Raw genomic sequence first — 17,585 nt, forward strand, 5'->3', positions numbered from 1 at the left:
TCACCTCGGTGATCATATAAAAACATTCACCGCTCTCCGCCGTCCTTTATACTACTTCTTTGGCTTCTCTCGTCTCTTTGAAGCCAAAGCCAGCGAGAGAGAGAGAGAGGGATTGAAAGGGCGATCGGCTTTGAATCTCTGGGTAAGTGATTGGAATTCCTCAACTTGTTTGAATTCCTTGTGATCTCGATCGAATCTTTGCTCTTTTTTGCACTGAATCGAGGATGGATTGAGTTTTTCTCTTGCTGTGTTTGTTGATTGAATTAATCGACTTTTTGGATCTATCTCGGATCGAATATGCTTCGATTCTTTGGTTCATGAACTGGTGTTTTTTTCCACGGAGGTTATGTAGATCGAAGTGATTTCTCGCATCGATCTCATCTGGAAATGGTTTGTTTTTGCTTTGGTTCTCTTTCCCTCTGTTTCGATCGAACTTTGGATGATCATTCGGGAAAGAGAGGGAAACCAAGAAAAACGATGAAAATTTTCTATTTTTGTTTCTTTGCATATCTTTGTGTTCTTCTCTTTCCCGAAAAGCCGTGCTGATATATTGTTTCATTGCCTCGATTTTCATGAAAAAAACTAATTGAATTTATTGCTTAATTTGTTACAAATTAGGTATTAACATTTTTGAAATTTTATTCTTGTTCATGTGTTTATCCTTGTAGAAATCTAGGTTGTTGGAATAACAAATTCAAGGATTATTCCAGTTTTCTTTAAATCTTAACTAAAAAAAATCCTTTTTTTTCCCCGGAAAACACTCTCTATATCTTCCGGTTTTCCACTTGTCTGCAAACAAAAATGGCGGGCCATGTGTGTATGATTCTCTTTGTTCGCTTAGGTTGGTGGCGCACGATTTTTAAAGTTGCTTCTTTTATCATCTGATTAACAGGAAATCAGCAGACCCTTTGATCACTCCTCGTGATCAGCACTATATGCATCATACGGGTAGAAATGGAATTTCAGGTTCCTTCTCTGCCAGCTGTGACACGTGTGTGTCACGTGACATGGGCACCTCTTGGCTTTGAGGATGGCAATGGGTCCGATTTGTTTGCTTTTGTCTGTTCCAGGGTTTCATGCTTTAAGAGAACGCATCAAAACCCTGTTAAAATATCATGACATGTATGAGTGTTTGGTAGAATTAGTGTTTTATTATTTAAGAAACTGTAGTGAAATTATTTATATTAAATGTAGATCAGACTTATTTAATTGGCTTAAGCTTGCTGTTTTCGTATAAATGTAATTTATATTTTTTAATTTGGCACTAGTCAGTAACTTTTTTTTTATTGTAAAGTTGTCATGAGTAATCACAATCTGTTTTCTCGATTTTATACTTTTGGTTTTTCCAAAGCTATTGTCTTTTTCCTATTTATCAGCATATTTGTATGTTGATTAATTGATAAAAATCAAATTTTGAGGGGAAAAAATTAAAAGAAGCATGTAGTAGAGGTAGTGGTTATTGGTATTTGTGATGGAGGTTTGGAAATCTTATTCTTGTGAAGTGATTGGTTATTTATATTCAATTATAGAAATTCTTATTGTATTTTGTACTAAAATTGTGGTTTATAAATATTTTGAATCTATAGTTAGAAATTATTTACACAGTTTTTGCTGCTTCAATTACCTGGGCCCCTTTGCTTTAGGGGCTGGGGTGGGTAATTTAGTGTTCCCGTAGCAGTTCCATCTTGAAAGCTAAAGTTGGTTTTATATTGCTTTCTTGACTTTTGCTTTATACGTTATAGCATCTAAAGGTGATCAGTTTGATGAGAATGCTCTATAACTTCTTTACTTCGTTTTGAAGGTCTGGACTGGGCGTTTTAGTGCACAATTAAATGGAAGGAGAGACACAGGCTAGCTCTGCAGAGGTTGAAGTGCAGTTGCCCACCAAGCTTGAGGTTGAGGTAATGCATGCGTTCTTTATCTTAGTTGATGTATTGCAGCTGATGTGCATTACCAATATTATTTTTAAGCTACATTATGTGTCTTTTGGTTGCCAATTTGTTTGTATGTTTTATCTTATTATTGTGAATTTTAAAAAAGGCTGCGAATGTACTCTCTCTACTCTTCAATGTTTATTCATATTCATGGAAGGACGCTGATTGCTTTTTCTCTAGTATTGGTTGGGACTGATAGTTCTGTTGGTTTGCACAACTATTTGACTGCTGATTATGAAATCAAATGAAATAAACTGACCCACACTAACAACAATGTTATGAATTCTCAAGAGATATGAGATGGAACAATGTAAATTGTAAATCAAATGACAACTAAACATATAAATCAAACTTATGTTTCAAGACACTGAGTGCCACTTCTCTAGGATCTAATAGGTTACTCCCTTAGCTTGCTTATAATGAAGATTTCTTTGGTCAACTATATCTGATGCTTTTGATGCTAATTTGATTGGAATTGGATAAGGAGGACCATATATTTAAATAGGACAAGAAGGCTATAAAGCATAATGCATAGTTGTAAATTATAAACGCTATTAAAAAAAAACAAGCTCAAAGAGTTGAATGTTGTAGAAATGAGAATGCTCACATGATGAAGAAAAGTTCTCTATTAATCTCTCACTCATGTTGCTGTTTCTTGCCTGCCTCAAAAATGGGTTGCATGCTCAAATGTGAAGTGAACACCAACATATGCATGATTCTGTGAATGCCTATGTGAGTATGGAGCAACCAGTTGCAGACGCTATCGGTGATGATTGCATCTGATAGGTAAAACCAATAACAAAGTAATGGAAAATAGAATTTCAAATCATAGGAAAACCAACTTTCTCCAAGGCACAACAAATGGGAGTGGGCTTATGATGATACACAGAAAATAGTGAAGAATAATTAATTAGTTTGTGAACACTCTTGGAGGTTCTGTTGATTATCTCCAAAAGAGTCTGCTTATATGTGTTGCTTCCAGGAAAGAATTAACTTTGTTGGAGGAAAATTAGTTGTTGGTTATTTTAATGTGTTTGTGGGTGTATTAATTTTCTTGAAGTTGCTATTGTTGACAAGATGTTGACAATAGCTTTCCTTTTCTAGAGCTTACAGGGATTTTCATGTATAAATAAATGGATGTGTTGAAAAGTAAAAGCTACAGGAAATTGATATGAGGGACTGATACATAGTTGTAAGGTAGGATGTTAACGATTGGTGCTTTATGACAATATAAATAATGCAACTCTTTGATTGAGATATGATATTTTGCTTGTTTAAGCATTTTGCGAAGACGATATCCCAACAATCAGTGCACTTAAAACTATGTCTGTGATTCATTTTCTAATCTTGAAGAAAGGGACTAATTTTATCAGTGAAGTTGCTTCAGCTACTTCTGACTTAATAAATTGGCCTATAATGGTTTCCCTCGCCATAGACAACAAGGCATATCCTATGCAATCTTGTGTATTGGTTCTTTAGATTGACTTATGAGGGTTAGATACACTAGATAAGTCCTATGACGTTGGTCTGAGTTGTAATCATGAATAACTTTCTTTGGTCCAAGGTATTATTTTCTGATCATCTAAGTATAGCAAAGAGAATGTTTATTACATTTAGCTATTGTTAAGAATGATATAGTTAAAATTATGCTGCTGAAAAAATTTAGCTTATCCCAGGGTCAGGGATCTTCCTTCCCCTTTATACAAGAAGGATTGGCTTCTTTGAAGAATCCTATCAAGATCAATAAATCATCCATAAAAGTTAATTAAAATGCTTATAAGGTGTATATAATTGCTCAACTAAATTTCAAACACTATGCAATACATGTTGCCATTCAATAGTATTTAATTATACCTTACAGATATTTTCTTCCACAGGTTAGGAATTCCTTAACGTGTTTGAGTATGAAAATGTAAGAAACTCATGCATGCTAGGTCTGAATTAGCTAAACTTCATGATCACAGCTTTGTGATTCTACCATATCTACACTTGCCCTCTTAACAATGTTGAAGTTATTTATGGAAAGCAAATGAAGGTGTTTAGATCTTGTTTATTCATTCCTTTTATGTAAATTGTGTATAGATCAGAAACCATTCTGCAACAACGTATAGACTAGTTTTTGACCAAGGATTTTCAAAATTTAATGTCTAATTGTTGAGGGAAGTCGTTCATCCCAATATTTTATTATATTTAGCTTGATCTACTTTTCTGTCAGTTTTTCTAAAAGCAAACATGTCAGCATCTGTTAACACTTAACTTCCTTTATCCTTGTCTTCTTGAGGAAAGGCTCAATACCTGATTCAAAAGCTGATAGGTATTTGGGCATCTGCTGTCTTAAACTTAAATAACACAATTGTAATTCATTACTAATGCCTGCCTAGTTCAGCATGGAGAATTGTATTACAGAAAAAAGGATAAAAAGAAGAAAAATCATTCTTTTACTTTAAGCAGGTGCCATACTTAAACATGCTGTAAACTTGTCATGTAACAGTTTTTTTGTTGAGGTATTAAGTGAAGTGAGAATCTGAATTTCAAGCTTATTAATTAATGAAACATAAATTTTTAATTTAATTTTAGTTGTATTTCAATTGAATTCAACAACTACTCAGCTATTCAATAGTTTGTGACATTTCTAAGAACTCTTTACTTGCCATATTTGAAATTTGCAAAGTCATTAACATAGGCATGGTGCTATTTCTCTGATATACCATACAATTAGCTATTTTCATTGAAGGTTGTCTCTTGCAATCATAAACTTTCTTAGGTAAGACTGTTTATACACATGATGCTCACCAAATTGCAAGACTTCTTGCGAGAAACAGACAAACAATTTTCTTGCATATTAAGTTTGTGTAGTCTGTGCAGATGGTCTAAAATAGAACACTACTTTTGTGCCCCACCAAACAACTTAAATCAGCTAAAATTGCCTTTTCTGACAAGTACTCAATTACAGGTGGAGGGAGATGAAAATCTAGTCAATGGAAAGTCACACCTATCAACCAAAGGAGGTAGCAAAGAAGACATGGAAGAGGAAGTGACGTCAGATGATTTTATAAAGATAGAAAAAGAATCTATCGATGTGAAGGAAGTTCCGCATTCAGTCACACCAGTAGCCAAAGTGGATGAAATTCCGTCTGCCCAATGTTCGGATTCCAGCAATTTGGCTAAAAATGCCGACTTACAAGAATTTGATGAAAAAATTAAAGCCCTTGAACAACAACTCGCAATTGTTGCTAGACAACTGGAAGATTCAGAATCAGAGAAACTCCGATTCAAATCTGAGATTGGCCTTGCCGAAGAAAAGCTAGAAAAATTGAGAAGCATTGTGAGCAGCTTGAATCTGACCGGGTGAGCCTGAAAGATGAGGTTCTAGGAGCTGAACTAAAGTACAATAAGCAGCTTGAGTCACTGCAAGAGGCATTGGGGGCTCTAGAAGTGAAGCAGAAGGAGCTAGTTGATGTGAAGGAAGCTTTCAGTGGATTGTCTGCTGAGCTGGAAAATTCAAAAAAAGTGATGGAAGAGTTTGAATCAAAGCTGGTAATATCAGCAGCCGAGGCAAGAAAATTTGAAGAGCTCAGTAATGAGAAAAGCTCACATGCTGAGGTACAAGCAAAGAAGGCTTTAGAGTTTGAGAATATGCTAGAAGCTGCAAAACTTGGTGCCAAGGACATGGAAGATCAAATAGGCAATCTGCAGGAAGAGTTGAAGGGCCTATATGATAAGATTACAGAGAATCAAAAAGTCGAAGAAGCATTGTCTGCAACTGTATCAGAGCTCTCAGCTACCCGGGAGATGTTGCAGTTTTCAAATTCAAAAATAACAGATTTAGAGCAAAAGCTTGCTTCAGAGGAAAGCACTATTCATGATCTGACAGAACAACTAAATCTTCGGAAAGTTTCTGAAGAACAGATGAGAGAAGACATAATAGCTTTGGAAAGTCTGTTATCAGCCTCCAAAGAAGAGAGCCAAGCAAAGATTGCTAAGCTTGAGGAACTTGATGCAAAGCTTCTAGAAGAACTGAAGATAAGGCAAACTTTTGAAGAAAGCTTGAAAGCCCATGGAACTCAAACATCAAATCTACTGGAGGAGGTGGCTAAGTTGAGTGGAGAAAAGGAAGCTCTTGAGAACATCATTGCTGACCTAAACACAAATTTATCAATGAATAAGGAGTTGTGCAATGAACTAGAGGAAAAGCTTAATCTGGCTGACACAAACCTCGGCAACACAGCCTTACTCCTCACTCAGGCATTATCAAAAATTGAGGAACTCGAACAAAAACAGAAGGTCCTTGAAGACAACCTAGAAGAATCCAAAAAGAGTGCTGAAGCTGAAATTCAGAAAATTCTTGAGCTTGATGCTTTGCTTCAGGCATCCAAAGCATCTGAGGAAGATGTGAAGTCTCAATTGAAGGAGACTGAGGTGAAGTTGATGTCTACAGAGAAGCAGAGTACAGAGCTCGAGCAACAGTTAGCTTTGGCAGAACTGCGATTCACTGATGCAGATAGAGAAATAAATGAACTCAAGGAGAAAACAGCAGAGCTGACCACTTTGTTAAAAGAAGCTGATGAGGCAAAAGAGCTATCAAGATGCCATTTCCAGGCCTATGAAGAAAGAATTGGCCAATTGGAATCTTCTTTAGGTAGTTCAAGCACAAAGCACGATGCACTTGAACAAGAGTTGAAGCAACTCGCTGAAAAATGCACTGAACATGAAGGGAGGGCCAGTGAGACACATCAACGCAATCTAGAACTGGAAAATTTGGTTCAAGAATCACATTCACGAGCAGAAGATGCTGGAAAGAAAGCAAGTGAACTGGACCTATTGTTGGAGACTGCTAATTATCGAACACAGGAGCTCGAAAATCTAGTGAGTGTTATGGAGACAAAACATAGAGATGCTGAAGCAGAAGCAACGCGGCATGGTGTCAGAATTTCCGAGATTTCTGCAGAACTAGAAGCATTCCAGGCAAAATCAGCAAGCCTTGAAGTCTTGCTGCAAACTGCCAATGTGAAAGAGCAAGAGTTAGCTGATATGTTGAGTACCACTACTGATGAGAAGAAGAAATTTGAAGAACTATCAAAACTTTATGCAGAAAAAGTTGGCCATGCCGAGAATGTTGTTGACGTCTTACAAGGAGAATTAAAATCAGTGCGAGAGAAAGTGGAAAGTGTTGAAGAAGATCTGCAGGCTTTCACTGTGAGAGAGGCGGAGTTACTGGAAAAGCTAAGATTCACAGAAGAACAGTTAGAACATCATGGGCGGGCAGCAGAACAAGCAAATGCAAGAAGCTTGGAGCTAGAAAGCTTTCATAATTCATTTTCTAAAGAATCAGAACTAAAACTTCAAGCAGCATTAGAAAGTATTTCTCAAAAGGATTCAGAAACAAGACAGTTGCTCGAGGAAGTGAAGTCCCTGGATGAACAAGTTCTTCTATATCAAAACCAGGCTCTTGAAGCAACTGAAAAAGTTGCATCACTGAAAGCGGAATTGGAGGCAAATGCAATAAAATTTGTTGCTCTAGAAGAGACAATTGATGATCTCAAAAGGAAGCTAGCAGATATCGAAGGAAAAGCTGAACAGTCATCTTCTGAGAATGAATTATTGGCAGGAACTAATAAAAAGCTGAGGGAAGAGTTGGAAACTCATCAGCTCAAGGTCAATGAGCTGATGAGCTCCATTCACACCGAGAAGGAGGCAACTGCTGAACAACTAGCTTCCCACATGAAAACTATTGCTGAGCTAACAGATAAGCACTCCAGAGGCTTGCAAATCCAGTCTGAAACTGAATCCCGCGTGAAGGAAACTGAAATCCAGCTACATGAAGCCGTTCAGAAATTCACTCAAAGGGATTCTGATGCTAGGGATTTGAATGAGAAGCTGCTTGCTCTTGAAGATCAAGTGAGAATATATGAAGAACAAGTCAGAGAATCAGTTGCTGTTGTGGAATCTCAGAAGTCCAACCTAGAAGAGACTACATTGAAGCTACAGGACATGGACAAATTAGTTGATGAGATGCATTCCAAGGCTAAGCAATTTGAGACTGAGAACGAGACCTTAATCAGAACGAACTTGACTTTGACTCAGGAGCTAGCGGAGTATGAGGCAAAAATGAATGAGCTAAAAGCAGCGCTTGATGCAGTCAGTGCAGAGAAAGAACATACATTTTCACAGCTTGATTCTTCTACAAAAGTAATAGAGGATCTCAAGCAACAGATTGCTTCTGACAAAGAGAAACTTGACTCACAGGTTAGTATATTGAAATTTATTGCCTATTCTGAATACTCTATTGATGAATTGTTTGCTTGCCATTGATTGCTGTCTTATTCTCCAATTGTATTTTGAAATATTTTATTTCCCTCCAGAACATTTATGTCTTAGCTAAGTACATTCATCATCTTGGAAAAACTGTTACTGCAGATATCTTCTATCCAGGTGGAGAATAACTCACTCAATGAGATGCATGAAGCTGCGAAGCAGGAACTGGAAGAAGTCAGAGTTCAGATGGATGAAAAGTTGAATGAGCTCAAGGAAAGAGAGTCTTCTCTTGCAGTATATGGAGAGAAATTAGAACAAGGGCTATGTGAGAAAGCTCTTTTGGAGGCACGCATCACTGAACTTGAACAACAGTTGTTGGTAGCTGGAAGGAAATCTAATGAAGAGGTGCTTTGCAGTCCTTTGATTATCTTTTGTTAGATTTGTTCAATTTTGAAACTGGCATATGAAGCACTCAGTCATTTTTCAGATTCAAAGCAAAGAAGCAATACTATCTGCCATGGGGGAGCATGCAGCTGGTCTTCACAAGGAAGATCTTTTCCTTGAAAGTCCGAGGCACCTTCAGAAAGAGCAAGATCTCACTCAAAACACTATAGCAACAAAGGTTTGCACCTTTTTCTTTTCCTGAATCAATTGATGTCTGCATCATTTATTCTGGCAATTTTCATCCATTATCAAGAAATTTTCTGTTTTTTTTAAGGTAAGTAACGTGCTATTAAAAGTACTGATGCATATGATAAGATGAGACTTGAGATTCCCATGTACAGAAGCAGGAGTTTGGCCTTGCTATGAATGTGATGTAATTTAGAAGGTTGATATTTGGTCTGGGGGCATATGCCTTACAGCCAGTGTTTTCCGTACCATAAAACCCCTTTTTACATTTTTCTTTTTTTTGTTTTTGTCATGATACAAATTATTGGATGCATATAGCACAATTCAGTGAATGGTTTCATTCAATTCCACCAAGTGACCAGACTTGCAGGAATCTGCACATAGCGCATGAGCCTTGTATTGGAATATTGATTGCTTATGTAACTTGGGTTATTGATTAGAAACTAAGCTTGATTATGTGTTTCGCTACCTGCATATTATATACCATACTTAAGTTTGGACTAGATCCTTTTACTTAATAGAATGATTTAGTTTACATCATAAGCCACTGCATTTTCTATTAGAGGGATGAATTGGCCTACATAAAGTAATTTAATAATTGTTGATATGAACATGTAAATATGCGAGTTTGGGTTATTCATTGGAAGCTAGTGGAGTCAAGCCTGAGGATAACTGCATGATGGCATCTTGCCAATATGTTTCGAAGAACGGCATTGCCTTATGATATTTTGATAAGTAAATTGTTATTTTCATAATAATGTTCGAGTATGAAGTATAGAAATAAAGCAGATAAATAATAAATAAATGGTAGTTAAGTCTGTCTGGTGAAGTATACTTTGTTGATCAGATATTATATTCCTTCTTTGCAGCTGTGGTTTCCCAATGAAACAAAATTACCATGCAAAATTACAGTTGTCAACTGGATGGTAGTAAATATGATAATAGAAATCAATGAATTACAATTAACTTGTGCAGCATTGTTGGAAATTCAATGATAAATATGCTGCACAAGCCATCACGGCATGCTGGAAGACTATCATATCTGATTGTTTGTCATCTTGTTCTTGCCAAATGCTTGCAGGATAAGGATGCAGTAACAGAAACCACTGTTGGCAGTGTGGAGGTGAAATCCAGAGATTTTGTGTTGGGAACATCAACAACAACAAAAAGGAAGAGCAAGAAAAGAAGTGAGGCTGTGCCCAGTGAGACAATTCCAGCCCATGCATCGACCACAGATACTGCACATCATTCAGGCGCTATGGCCTTCAAGTTCGTACTTGGCGTTGCTCTGGTGTCCATGGTTATTGGCGTTATACTTGGAAAGAGATATTAGTATTGTGAATTCATTTATTCCATTGGATTAATATGCAGTCAAGAATGGTTTGCTATTGAATTTCTATTTACAGTCTAGGTCTTGGTGTTGCCAAGGGGGGAATGGATGAAAACCAGTTTGTTCCATTGAAGTTCTCTGGTTATGTTTGTAGTTCAAAAGCATCTGAGTTTGGGTTGGGAATTCACTTTTTTTTCTTAGTCCATTCCTAGCCAAATGCATTGAAGAAGCTGCTGCTTTGCTTGTAATTATTTTGCTGTATTTGAACATGTAAAACTTCTATGTATTGTAAGTAATTTGGATTTTGTGTCAGATAAAATGTTTTTATGTTTAGAGAGTGATACTGTGATACTGATAATTTCTTCATTCTTGCAGCAGATTCTCACTGAATTCTTTGCTTCTCTGATTAGTGAAGCATTGATTAGTGATTACGGCTGGATCATCGTCTTTCTTCTTCTGGAATAGAGAACTGGTATGACTATCAAACCTGTATAAATTTCTTCATTGAATTTTTGTGTTTAGAGTTATGACCAGGAATTTTTGGTTTTGAAAAACACTAAGTTCGCCTTTGATTGATGTAACTATTGCTGTTAGAGATAATAAACATTAAAATGTGTTCATAATGCTGACACAATTGAATCTATGAAAAATATGAAATTAGATTAGCCATTATTTAAGACAATTTGAGATACGCTTTGAATCTATTTCCTGTATACATGAGTTTGAGTAATTAAAGCTTGAAACAGATGGGTTATTTTTTCTTTTGGTGTACAAATGTGCACAAGTCACACCTCAAGAGTTTGCATTGATTTTTAAAATATATTATACGCCCTAGCGCTTGCCCTTACTTTTGATGCAGTGAAGAATTAACCTCTGGACTTTGTCCATACGTAGGGTGCTCGGTGCCAATAGACTAAAGTGTGATGATATTTTTATTATGTTTTATTTGGATTTAGTTTTCTGATGTGTTCTTCATATTGATTTTTTTTTTATAAAATTTTTGGGGTATTGTACTCTAATGCATGTTTGTTTTGTTTGGAATGCTTATTGATTTGATTTGTTTATGATGTAAAACCATGATATGCTAATGGAGCAGGCGCTATTCCTCCTTTATTTTACTAATTCTGATTTTTTTTTTTAATGGACAATTGGACATATATGTAAATGATGACAACATAGATAGATACCTTTGGGATGCACAACTAAGCCCAGGAAAGTTATTTTTCTCCAAATTTTTTTTTTCCTTTATTTATGCACACAAAGAAGTGTCTTATGTTTCACTTAGGTTTTTGAAGCAAATAATACGAAAATAATAATAAATGTCTATCGCCTCTCGATTTATTGGTACTGAATTTTCTGCGTGGGGTATTAGTGTTTTGTTGAGTAAATGGGTTTGAATTTTAGTTTAGACACAACTGTGCTGAAAAATTAACTTCATGTTTGAACATGTTACTTATGGTATGTCTATTTATTGTTAAATAATAATAATAATAATAATAATAATAATAATAATAATAATTCTTTATTTTATTTTTCTATAAATTATTTTTTAAAATAAATATTATTTTCATTTTTTGAATACTATAAATAATTTAAATAATTTAAACTTCAAAAATAGTATACTTTTATTTATTTTTAGATGGCATAAATATGTTAGCTCTAGTTTCTTAATTACATTACATAAATATTTTCTCAAGTCTACTTTTTCCTTTACATGTAAGTAAATTAAACACTAAAATAATTTTTTATATAAAAAAAAATAATTCATGAGATGAAACATAATAAAAATCAATTAATTGGTATTTCATTTTTTTCAAATTAATAACCGAGTCAAATTTATGACTTATATATATATATATATATAAATGAACGTCAATATGGTTTTTTAAAAAAGTGGATAAACCACAAATAGATTAAAACATCAATATGGTTTATGGTATGTGACATTAAATATAGTCATTTGTGATCAATGATTTTTTAGTCAATTGGCGTTCGGATATTCTAAGAAGTTGTTTGATAATTGACAAGAGATTAATTCTGTGGTATGTGGGTGCGTGTCTGAGAGCTGTGATTCCAAATCCCAAATTTTATATATGGGCTTCATGGGCTGCAGTTGAGGTACATGCCCGTCTCTGTCTCCCTAAAACCCCCAAAAAAAAAAAATAAAGGAATTTGTGGATGGCTCAGGTTCAAGTGATACACAAGGGATATATATATTTCTCCCCCATATGAAATGGGATCCAAGGAAATGCTACCTTTTATTTTATTTTATTTTTATTTTCTTTTTTTAATTAATTAATTAATTAATTAATTTAATCTTTTACATCACATGATTGGTGGTGTGCTTTGAAAATTGAGGCTATGAAATTGAGTCAATATTCCATTGGAATGTGCCAACTTTAGGGGAGCAACACCAAGATGCCCCCCCCCACAATTTCTCACCACTACCATATACTTTTTAGCATTTGTTGTCTATATTCTTTTATTTTACACAAATACCCCTCTACATGCATTAACATTACCCCTATTACTCTTGGTTTCTTGAAGGGTATATAAGTAATTATGAATTATTAGAAATATATATATTAAATATATTTAGATATGCTTTTATTATTAATATTAATATTTATTATTTATTATTATTTAATTTATTTAATGAATGAATGAATGAGTGAATGAATGAAAGGGAAGGCAAGGGTGGGGGACCCAAATGATAAGAGATACCCTCAAGTTGACAACACACACACACCCAAAAGAAAGGACAGGTCCTTTCCAGCTTGAATTGTCAGCCCTCAAATCCAATCTCCATCTTATTTACAGTGTTGCACTGCATCATCATCATATCATCATTTTATTATTATTATTATTATTATTATTATTATTATCTGAAGTTTGTTGTTGTTCTGCTCATTAATAGCATTTTTATTTTTATTGATTTTTTTATTGAGTTTTTGATTTTTATATATATCAATCAAACTTTGGAGTAATTCTTGGCATGTTACATGGTCTAGGATGCAAGGGTAAAATTGTCATTTTATTGAAAAATTCATGCGATTAATTGGAACTAATGAAACTTTCATAAAGTATTTACTTGGTTATGGTTGACAAGCACTACACCATGACACAAATGGGTGAAGTATTGCACATGTGTTTTGCATTTGTGTTTCTCCATATTTGATGTTTAATAAAATATTGCGTGTTAATCCAGGAAAAAATAAAAAATTAAAATAAAAATTATTATGATATTTTTTATATTATTTTGGTGATTGACCAGCGGTGATAACCGAATGATATTAGTGGTTGGTAGTCTGGTAATAGTCGAACAATATTAGTGGTTGATGGACGATCGTAGTCAAATAATACCAATATTCGGTTAATAGCGGTTGATGGTGGCTAGTAGCCTATCGACAACTGTCATTGATGACTAGGGTGAATGATGATTGAGATATCATTGTAATTTCTTATTTTAATTAAAAGTAATAATATTTTTAATTATTTTTTTCTCTCATTTAAACTTTTGTATCATGGTTATGATAGAAAAACAAAAATCAACTTGTACTATTCTTCACCATTTTTTTTTGACTCCCACAACATTTACAAATCCAATGAAGAAAAAAAAAAAGTGTTTTACTACTGTCCCCAATTTTTCTGGGTGAAATGCACCCTTAAGGTTTAAATTAAAATGTTATATATATATTGCAATCTTTTAATTTATCACTAGTTATTACATTAATTACTAGAATCACAAATATATAAGATTATACCTAGTATATCATAGTTGAAGTTTGGTATAATTGATTTTTAGAAGGATGCTAACTTTACTATATTAATAATGTTGAAAAAAATTTTCAAATTAAGTATTGTTCGATTATATTGTGTATTTATATAATTTATTTTAAAGTTTTGAAATAATAACTAATTAAACCTTATACTTTATATTTTAAATAAACCTTAAAAGTTTATGTAATTTGGGATTAGAAGTTTCAGTTACGAAAGCAAAACACAACTTGGAGTTCCTGAGACACCACACAAATATAGACAATTTCATTAAGGGTGTGTTTGTTTGGGTGTATTTGGTTTTACATGTAAAACCAAATACTTTATTTTATGAAATTCATTATTTGTTTGGGTGTATCTGCAAACCCTAATGTAATTGGGATTACATTACAATAGTTTTTTTTCTATTTGGTTTTCACGTCCAAATTGGGCATAAAACCAAATCCCGGGAGTTGAAAACCAAAGTATAAATGTACATACATGCATGCATATATACACATATACACATACATATACATTTACATATTTATATAATCATATATATGTATTTTTACACATATACATATATATATATACTCATATATGTATATATATAAATGTATATATGTATATATATATACATATATATATTCATATACATATATGCATATATACTCATATACATATATGCATTTATGCATATATACACATATATACATATATTTATACATATATATATATATACTCATATACATATATGCATATATGCATACATACACACATATATACATATATACATGTGTGTTCTAATTCCAGATTTACAAATCCTTCCAAACAAACATAAAATTTTATAATACATTAATTTCAGTTACATCCAACTAAACACAAGATTTGACTGCACTGTATTTTAAAACTAAGTATTTCCACTTACATTGTAACTGGAAATCCACTGCATTTAGAATTACATTCAACTAAACGCTACCTAAGGAAATAGTCTAATTAGGAGCTAACACGGTCGGCGTGCTTTTATCTCTCTCCACATTTAGGGCTGTAAACGAGCCGAGTATCACTAGGCTCGAGCTCGGCTTGAATATATTATTCGAAGGCTCGAGCTCGGCTCTAGCTCGTTTGAGCCATTTTTTTTGTGCTCGAGCTCGGCTCACTAAAAATCTCAAGTAGCTCGAGCTCGGCTCGTTTAAGCTCGAGTTAGGATAATATATGTATAATGTAAGCAATTTAATATAGTTATATAATTATATATTTTTATAATTAATATATAAATAATTTAATATTATATATATATGCTCGTTTAGGCTCGCGAGCCTCACGAGCTAAGTATGTTTGGGCTCAAGCTCGGCTCGATAACGTAAACGAGAAGCTCGAGCTCGGCTCGGCTCGTGAAAAATCGAATCGAATTCGAGCATTGACCGAGCCGATCTCGAGTAGCTCACAAGTAGCTTGGCTCATTTACACCCCTATCCACATTGTTTTGTTTGTTTTCGATGTTATATTTATTTATTTATTAATTTATTATTTAGTTTAGATGAACTACTTTTTTGTCATTGCTAGTTGGAGTAATTATATTTTCTGTTTGTCATTGATCAACTTCCACTTCAAGTAGACTGTTATTAATATGTTCAATCAGTTATCTAGTTATATTCTGTTTGTAATTCTAGTTTTTGTTGTCTTAACCTGGTTTATCTAAATTAAAAAAATATATATACTGAGTTATATAGCATGTGGCATAAGTTTTTATAAAATAACAATATTACCTTTGAACTTTCTACCATATAAATCTTGTTTGAATTGATTTATCAAAAAGTGTTTTTTTTTAGTTTAGTAGAAGTGCTTCTTGAAAAAAATGCTTCTCTAGAGTAAGTTAAACATTTTTTTTTTTTTTGTGCTTGAATTAATTTTTCTGGAGAAATAGAAGCTATAAAAATAAAGCTAGAATACAGGTTTTTTTTAAGAAGTTGGTCATGACTAGCTTATGAAAAAAAGTTGTTTATCTTTTTTTCCAAGCTTCTACTTTTCAGAAAAACCAATACAAACAACTTTTTTTGAACCTAGAAATGCTTAATTCATAAAAAAATATTTCTAAGTTTTTCAAAAATTAATCCAAACAAGCCCATAGACAATCATCTTTTACCATTGACTAATAAAGTTTATAGTTCAGTTGAGACAAACCAAAGTGAAAAGAATATTAGGGGCGTTTTGGTTCAGTGTAAATGTAAATACAGTGGATTTCTAGTTACAATGTAACTGAAAATCCATGGATTTTATAATACAGTGCAGTCAAATCTAGTGTTTGGTTAGATATACTGTAGATGTTGTATTATAGGATTTTGCATTTGATAAAAGATATTTATAAATTAGAAATTAGAAATTTGTTTACATTATAAATATTTTAATGATTTTAAGTATTGTATTAATTAATTTAACTATTAATTTTATTATTAAATTAGTTATTAAATTTATTAGTATATTTATTTATTTATTTTATTATATTTTATATTTTTTAAATTTAATTTTTAACCCAGTAAAAAAAGTATTTTGAACTTTTCATATATTTTTAGCATGTTATTAATGATTTTAATTATCGCATTGATCATTTTAACTCTTAATTTTTTTTATTAAATTAATTATCAAAATAATTATTAAATTTATTATTAAATTTTATAATTTTTCACTCCACAAAAATATCCATAAATATTTAATCATATTTGTTTTTCTTTAATTGGTCACATATAGGCATTTGAAGAAATTAAAAGATAAGGGATTTGGTTTTACGCCCAATTTGGCAGTAAAACCAAATCCCTCATTGGATGTAATATGAGTTACATTGGTTTTTGAAATCATGTGAACCAAACACTGGATTTCAGAAAATCCAGTAACTCAAGTTACATGTAACTCAAAACCCTCCAAACAAACTCTACCTTAGTGAAATATCCCAAATTCCATGGTACTATTATTATTATGATTAGGATTATTATTATTAGCATTAACATTATTGTTGGAGAACATTTCCTTGGAAAAAAATAAGGGTAATTTAGGAATTTTATAAATATACATGACAAGGAGAAACTTCCATGGACGAAAAGGTAAATATACAAAAGAAGAAGAAACTATTTGACAATTTAAAACTACAAATTTTTCATGGTAAAAAACATCCAGGATTAGTAAATAATTTTACCATTATTTTCCAAACATCCTTTTCTTTTATTATTTTTTTTTAAAAGGACAAAAACTGTCCATTTTCAAGATCCACTCATGTCTTTGTATTGGAGGTCAAGATCTTTATTTTGTAAGTATTCATTTATTCATTCATTTATTTTATTTTATTTTTCTATAAATAAGAGAAATAAAATTATGATGGTTTGCTCTCACGTGTTTCCATCTTAGGGCCCTCATAATCCTAATTTAATTATTAACATTGGACCCAATTGATATAGGATACAGGTTTGTTGTGTAATTTGGCATTCATTGGATGTCTAATTAAGGAATAAAGATGGTGGAGAAATAATCTCTCAAGTAAAACTATAGGGTGTTTTATTGATATAGGTTTGTTATATAGGTTATATTCAGAGAGCCAGATTAATATGATTTTTAACTGTTTGATAAATTAAAATAATGATTACCATATTTATTTATATTTTAATATATATGTATATATCATATTT

At 32.8% G+C, this 17,585-nt stretch overlaps 1 protein-coding gene across 1 annotated transcript; it reads left to right on the top strand.

Moving 5' to 3' along the window:
- The first annotated feature begins 1,832 nt into the window (after positions 1-1,832).
- Positions 1,833-10,486, top strand: LOC120263219 (golgin subfamily A member 3). The gene is made up of 6 exons (XM_039271092.1): positions 1,833-1,901; positions 4,888-5,077; positions 5,218-8,180; positions 8,352-8,594; positions 8,677-8,811; positions 9,901-10,486. The coding sequence occupies exons 1-6, from the start codon at positions 1,833-1,835 to the stop codon at positions 10,150-10,152; spliced, it is 3,852 nt and encodes a 1,283-aa protein (XP_039127026.1). The 3' UTR covers positions 10,153-10,486.
- The last annotated feature ends 7,099 nt before the right edge of the window (positions 10,487-17,585 follow it).

Source organism: Dioscorea cayenensis, chromosome 6, assembly GCF_009730915.1.
Source record: "Dioscorea cayenensis subsp. rotundata cultivar TDr96_F1 chromosome 6, TDr96_F1_v2_PseudoChromosome.rev07_lg8_w22 25.fasta, whole genome shotgun sequence".
In the NCBI taxonomy this organism is placed as follows: domain Eukaryota; kingdom Viridiplantae; phylum Streptophyta; class Magnoliopsida; order Dioscoreales; family Dioscoreaceae; genus Dioscorea; species Dioscorea cayenensis.

Coding starts and splice junctions, on each gene's coding strand:
- LOC120263219 (XM_039271092.1), top strand. CDS start 1,833: ATGGAAGGAGAGACACAGGCTAGCTCTGCAGAGGTTGAAGTGCAGTTG. Junction 1,902..4,887: donor CCACCAAGCTTGAGGTTGAG/GTAATGCATGCG, acceptor ACTCAATTACAG/GTGGAGGGAGATGAAAATCT. Junction 8,181..8,351: donor AAGAGAAACTTGACTCACAG/GTTAGTATATTG, acceptor CTGTTACTGCAG/ATATCTTCTATCCAGGTGGA.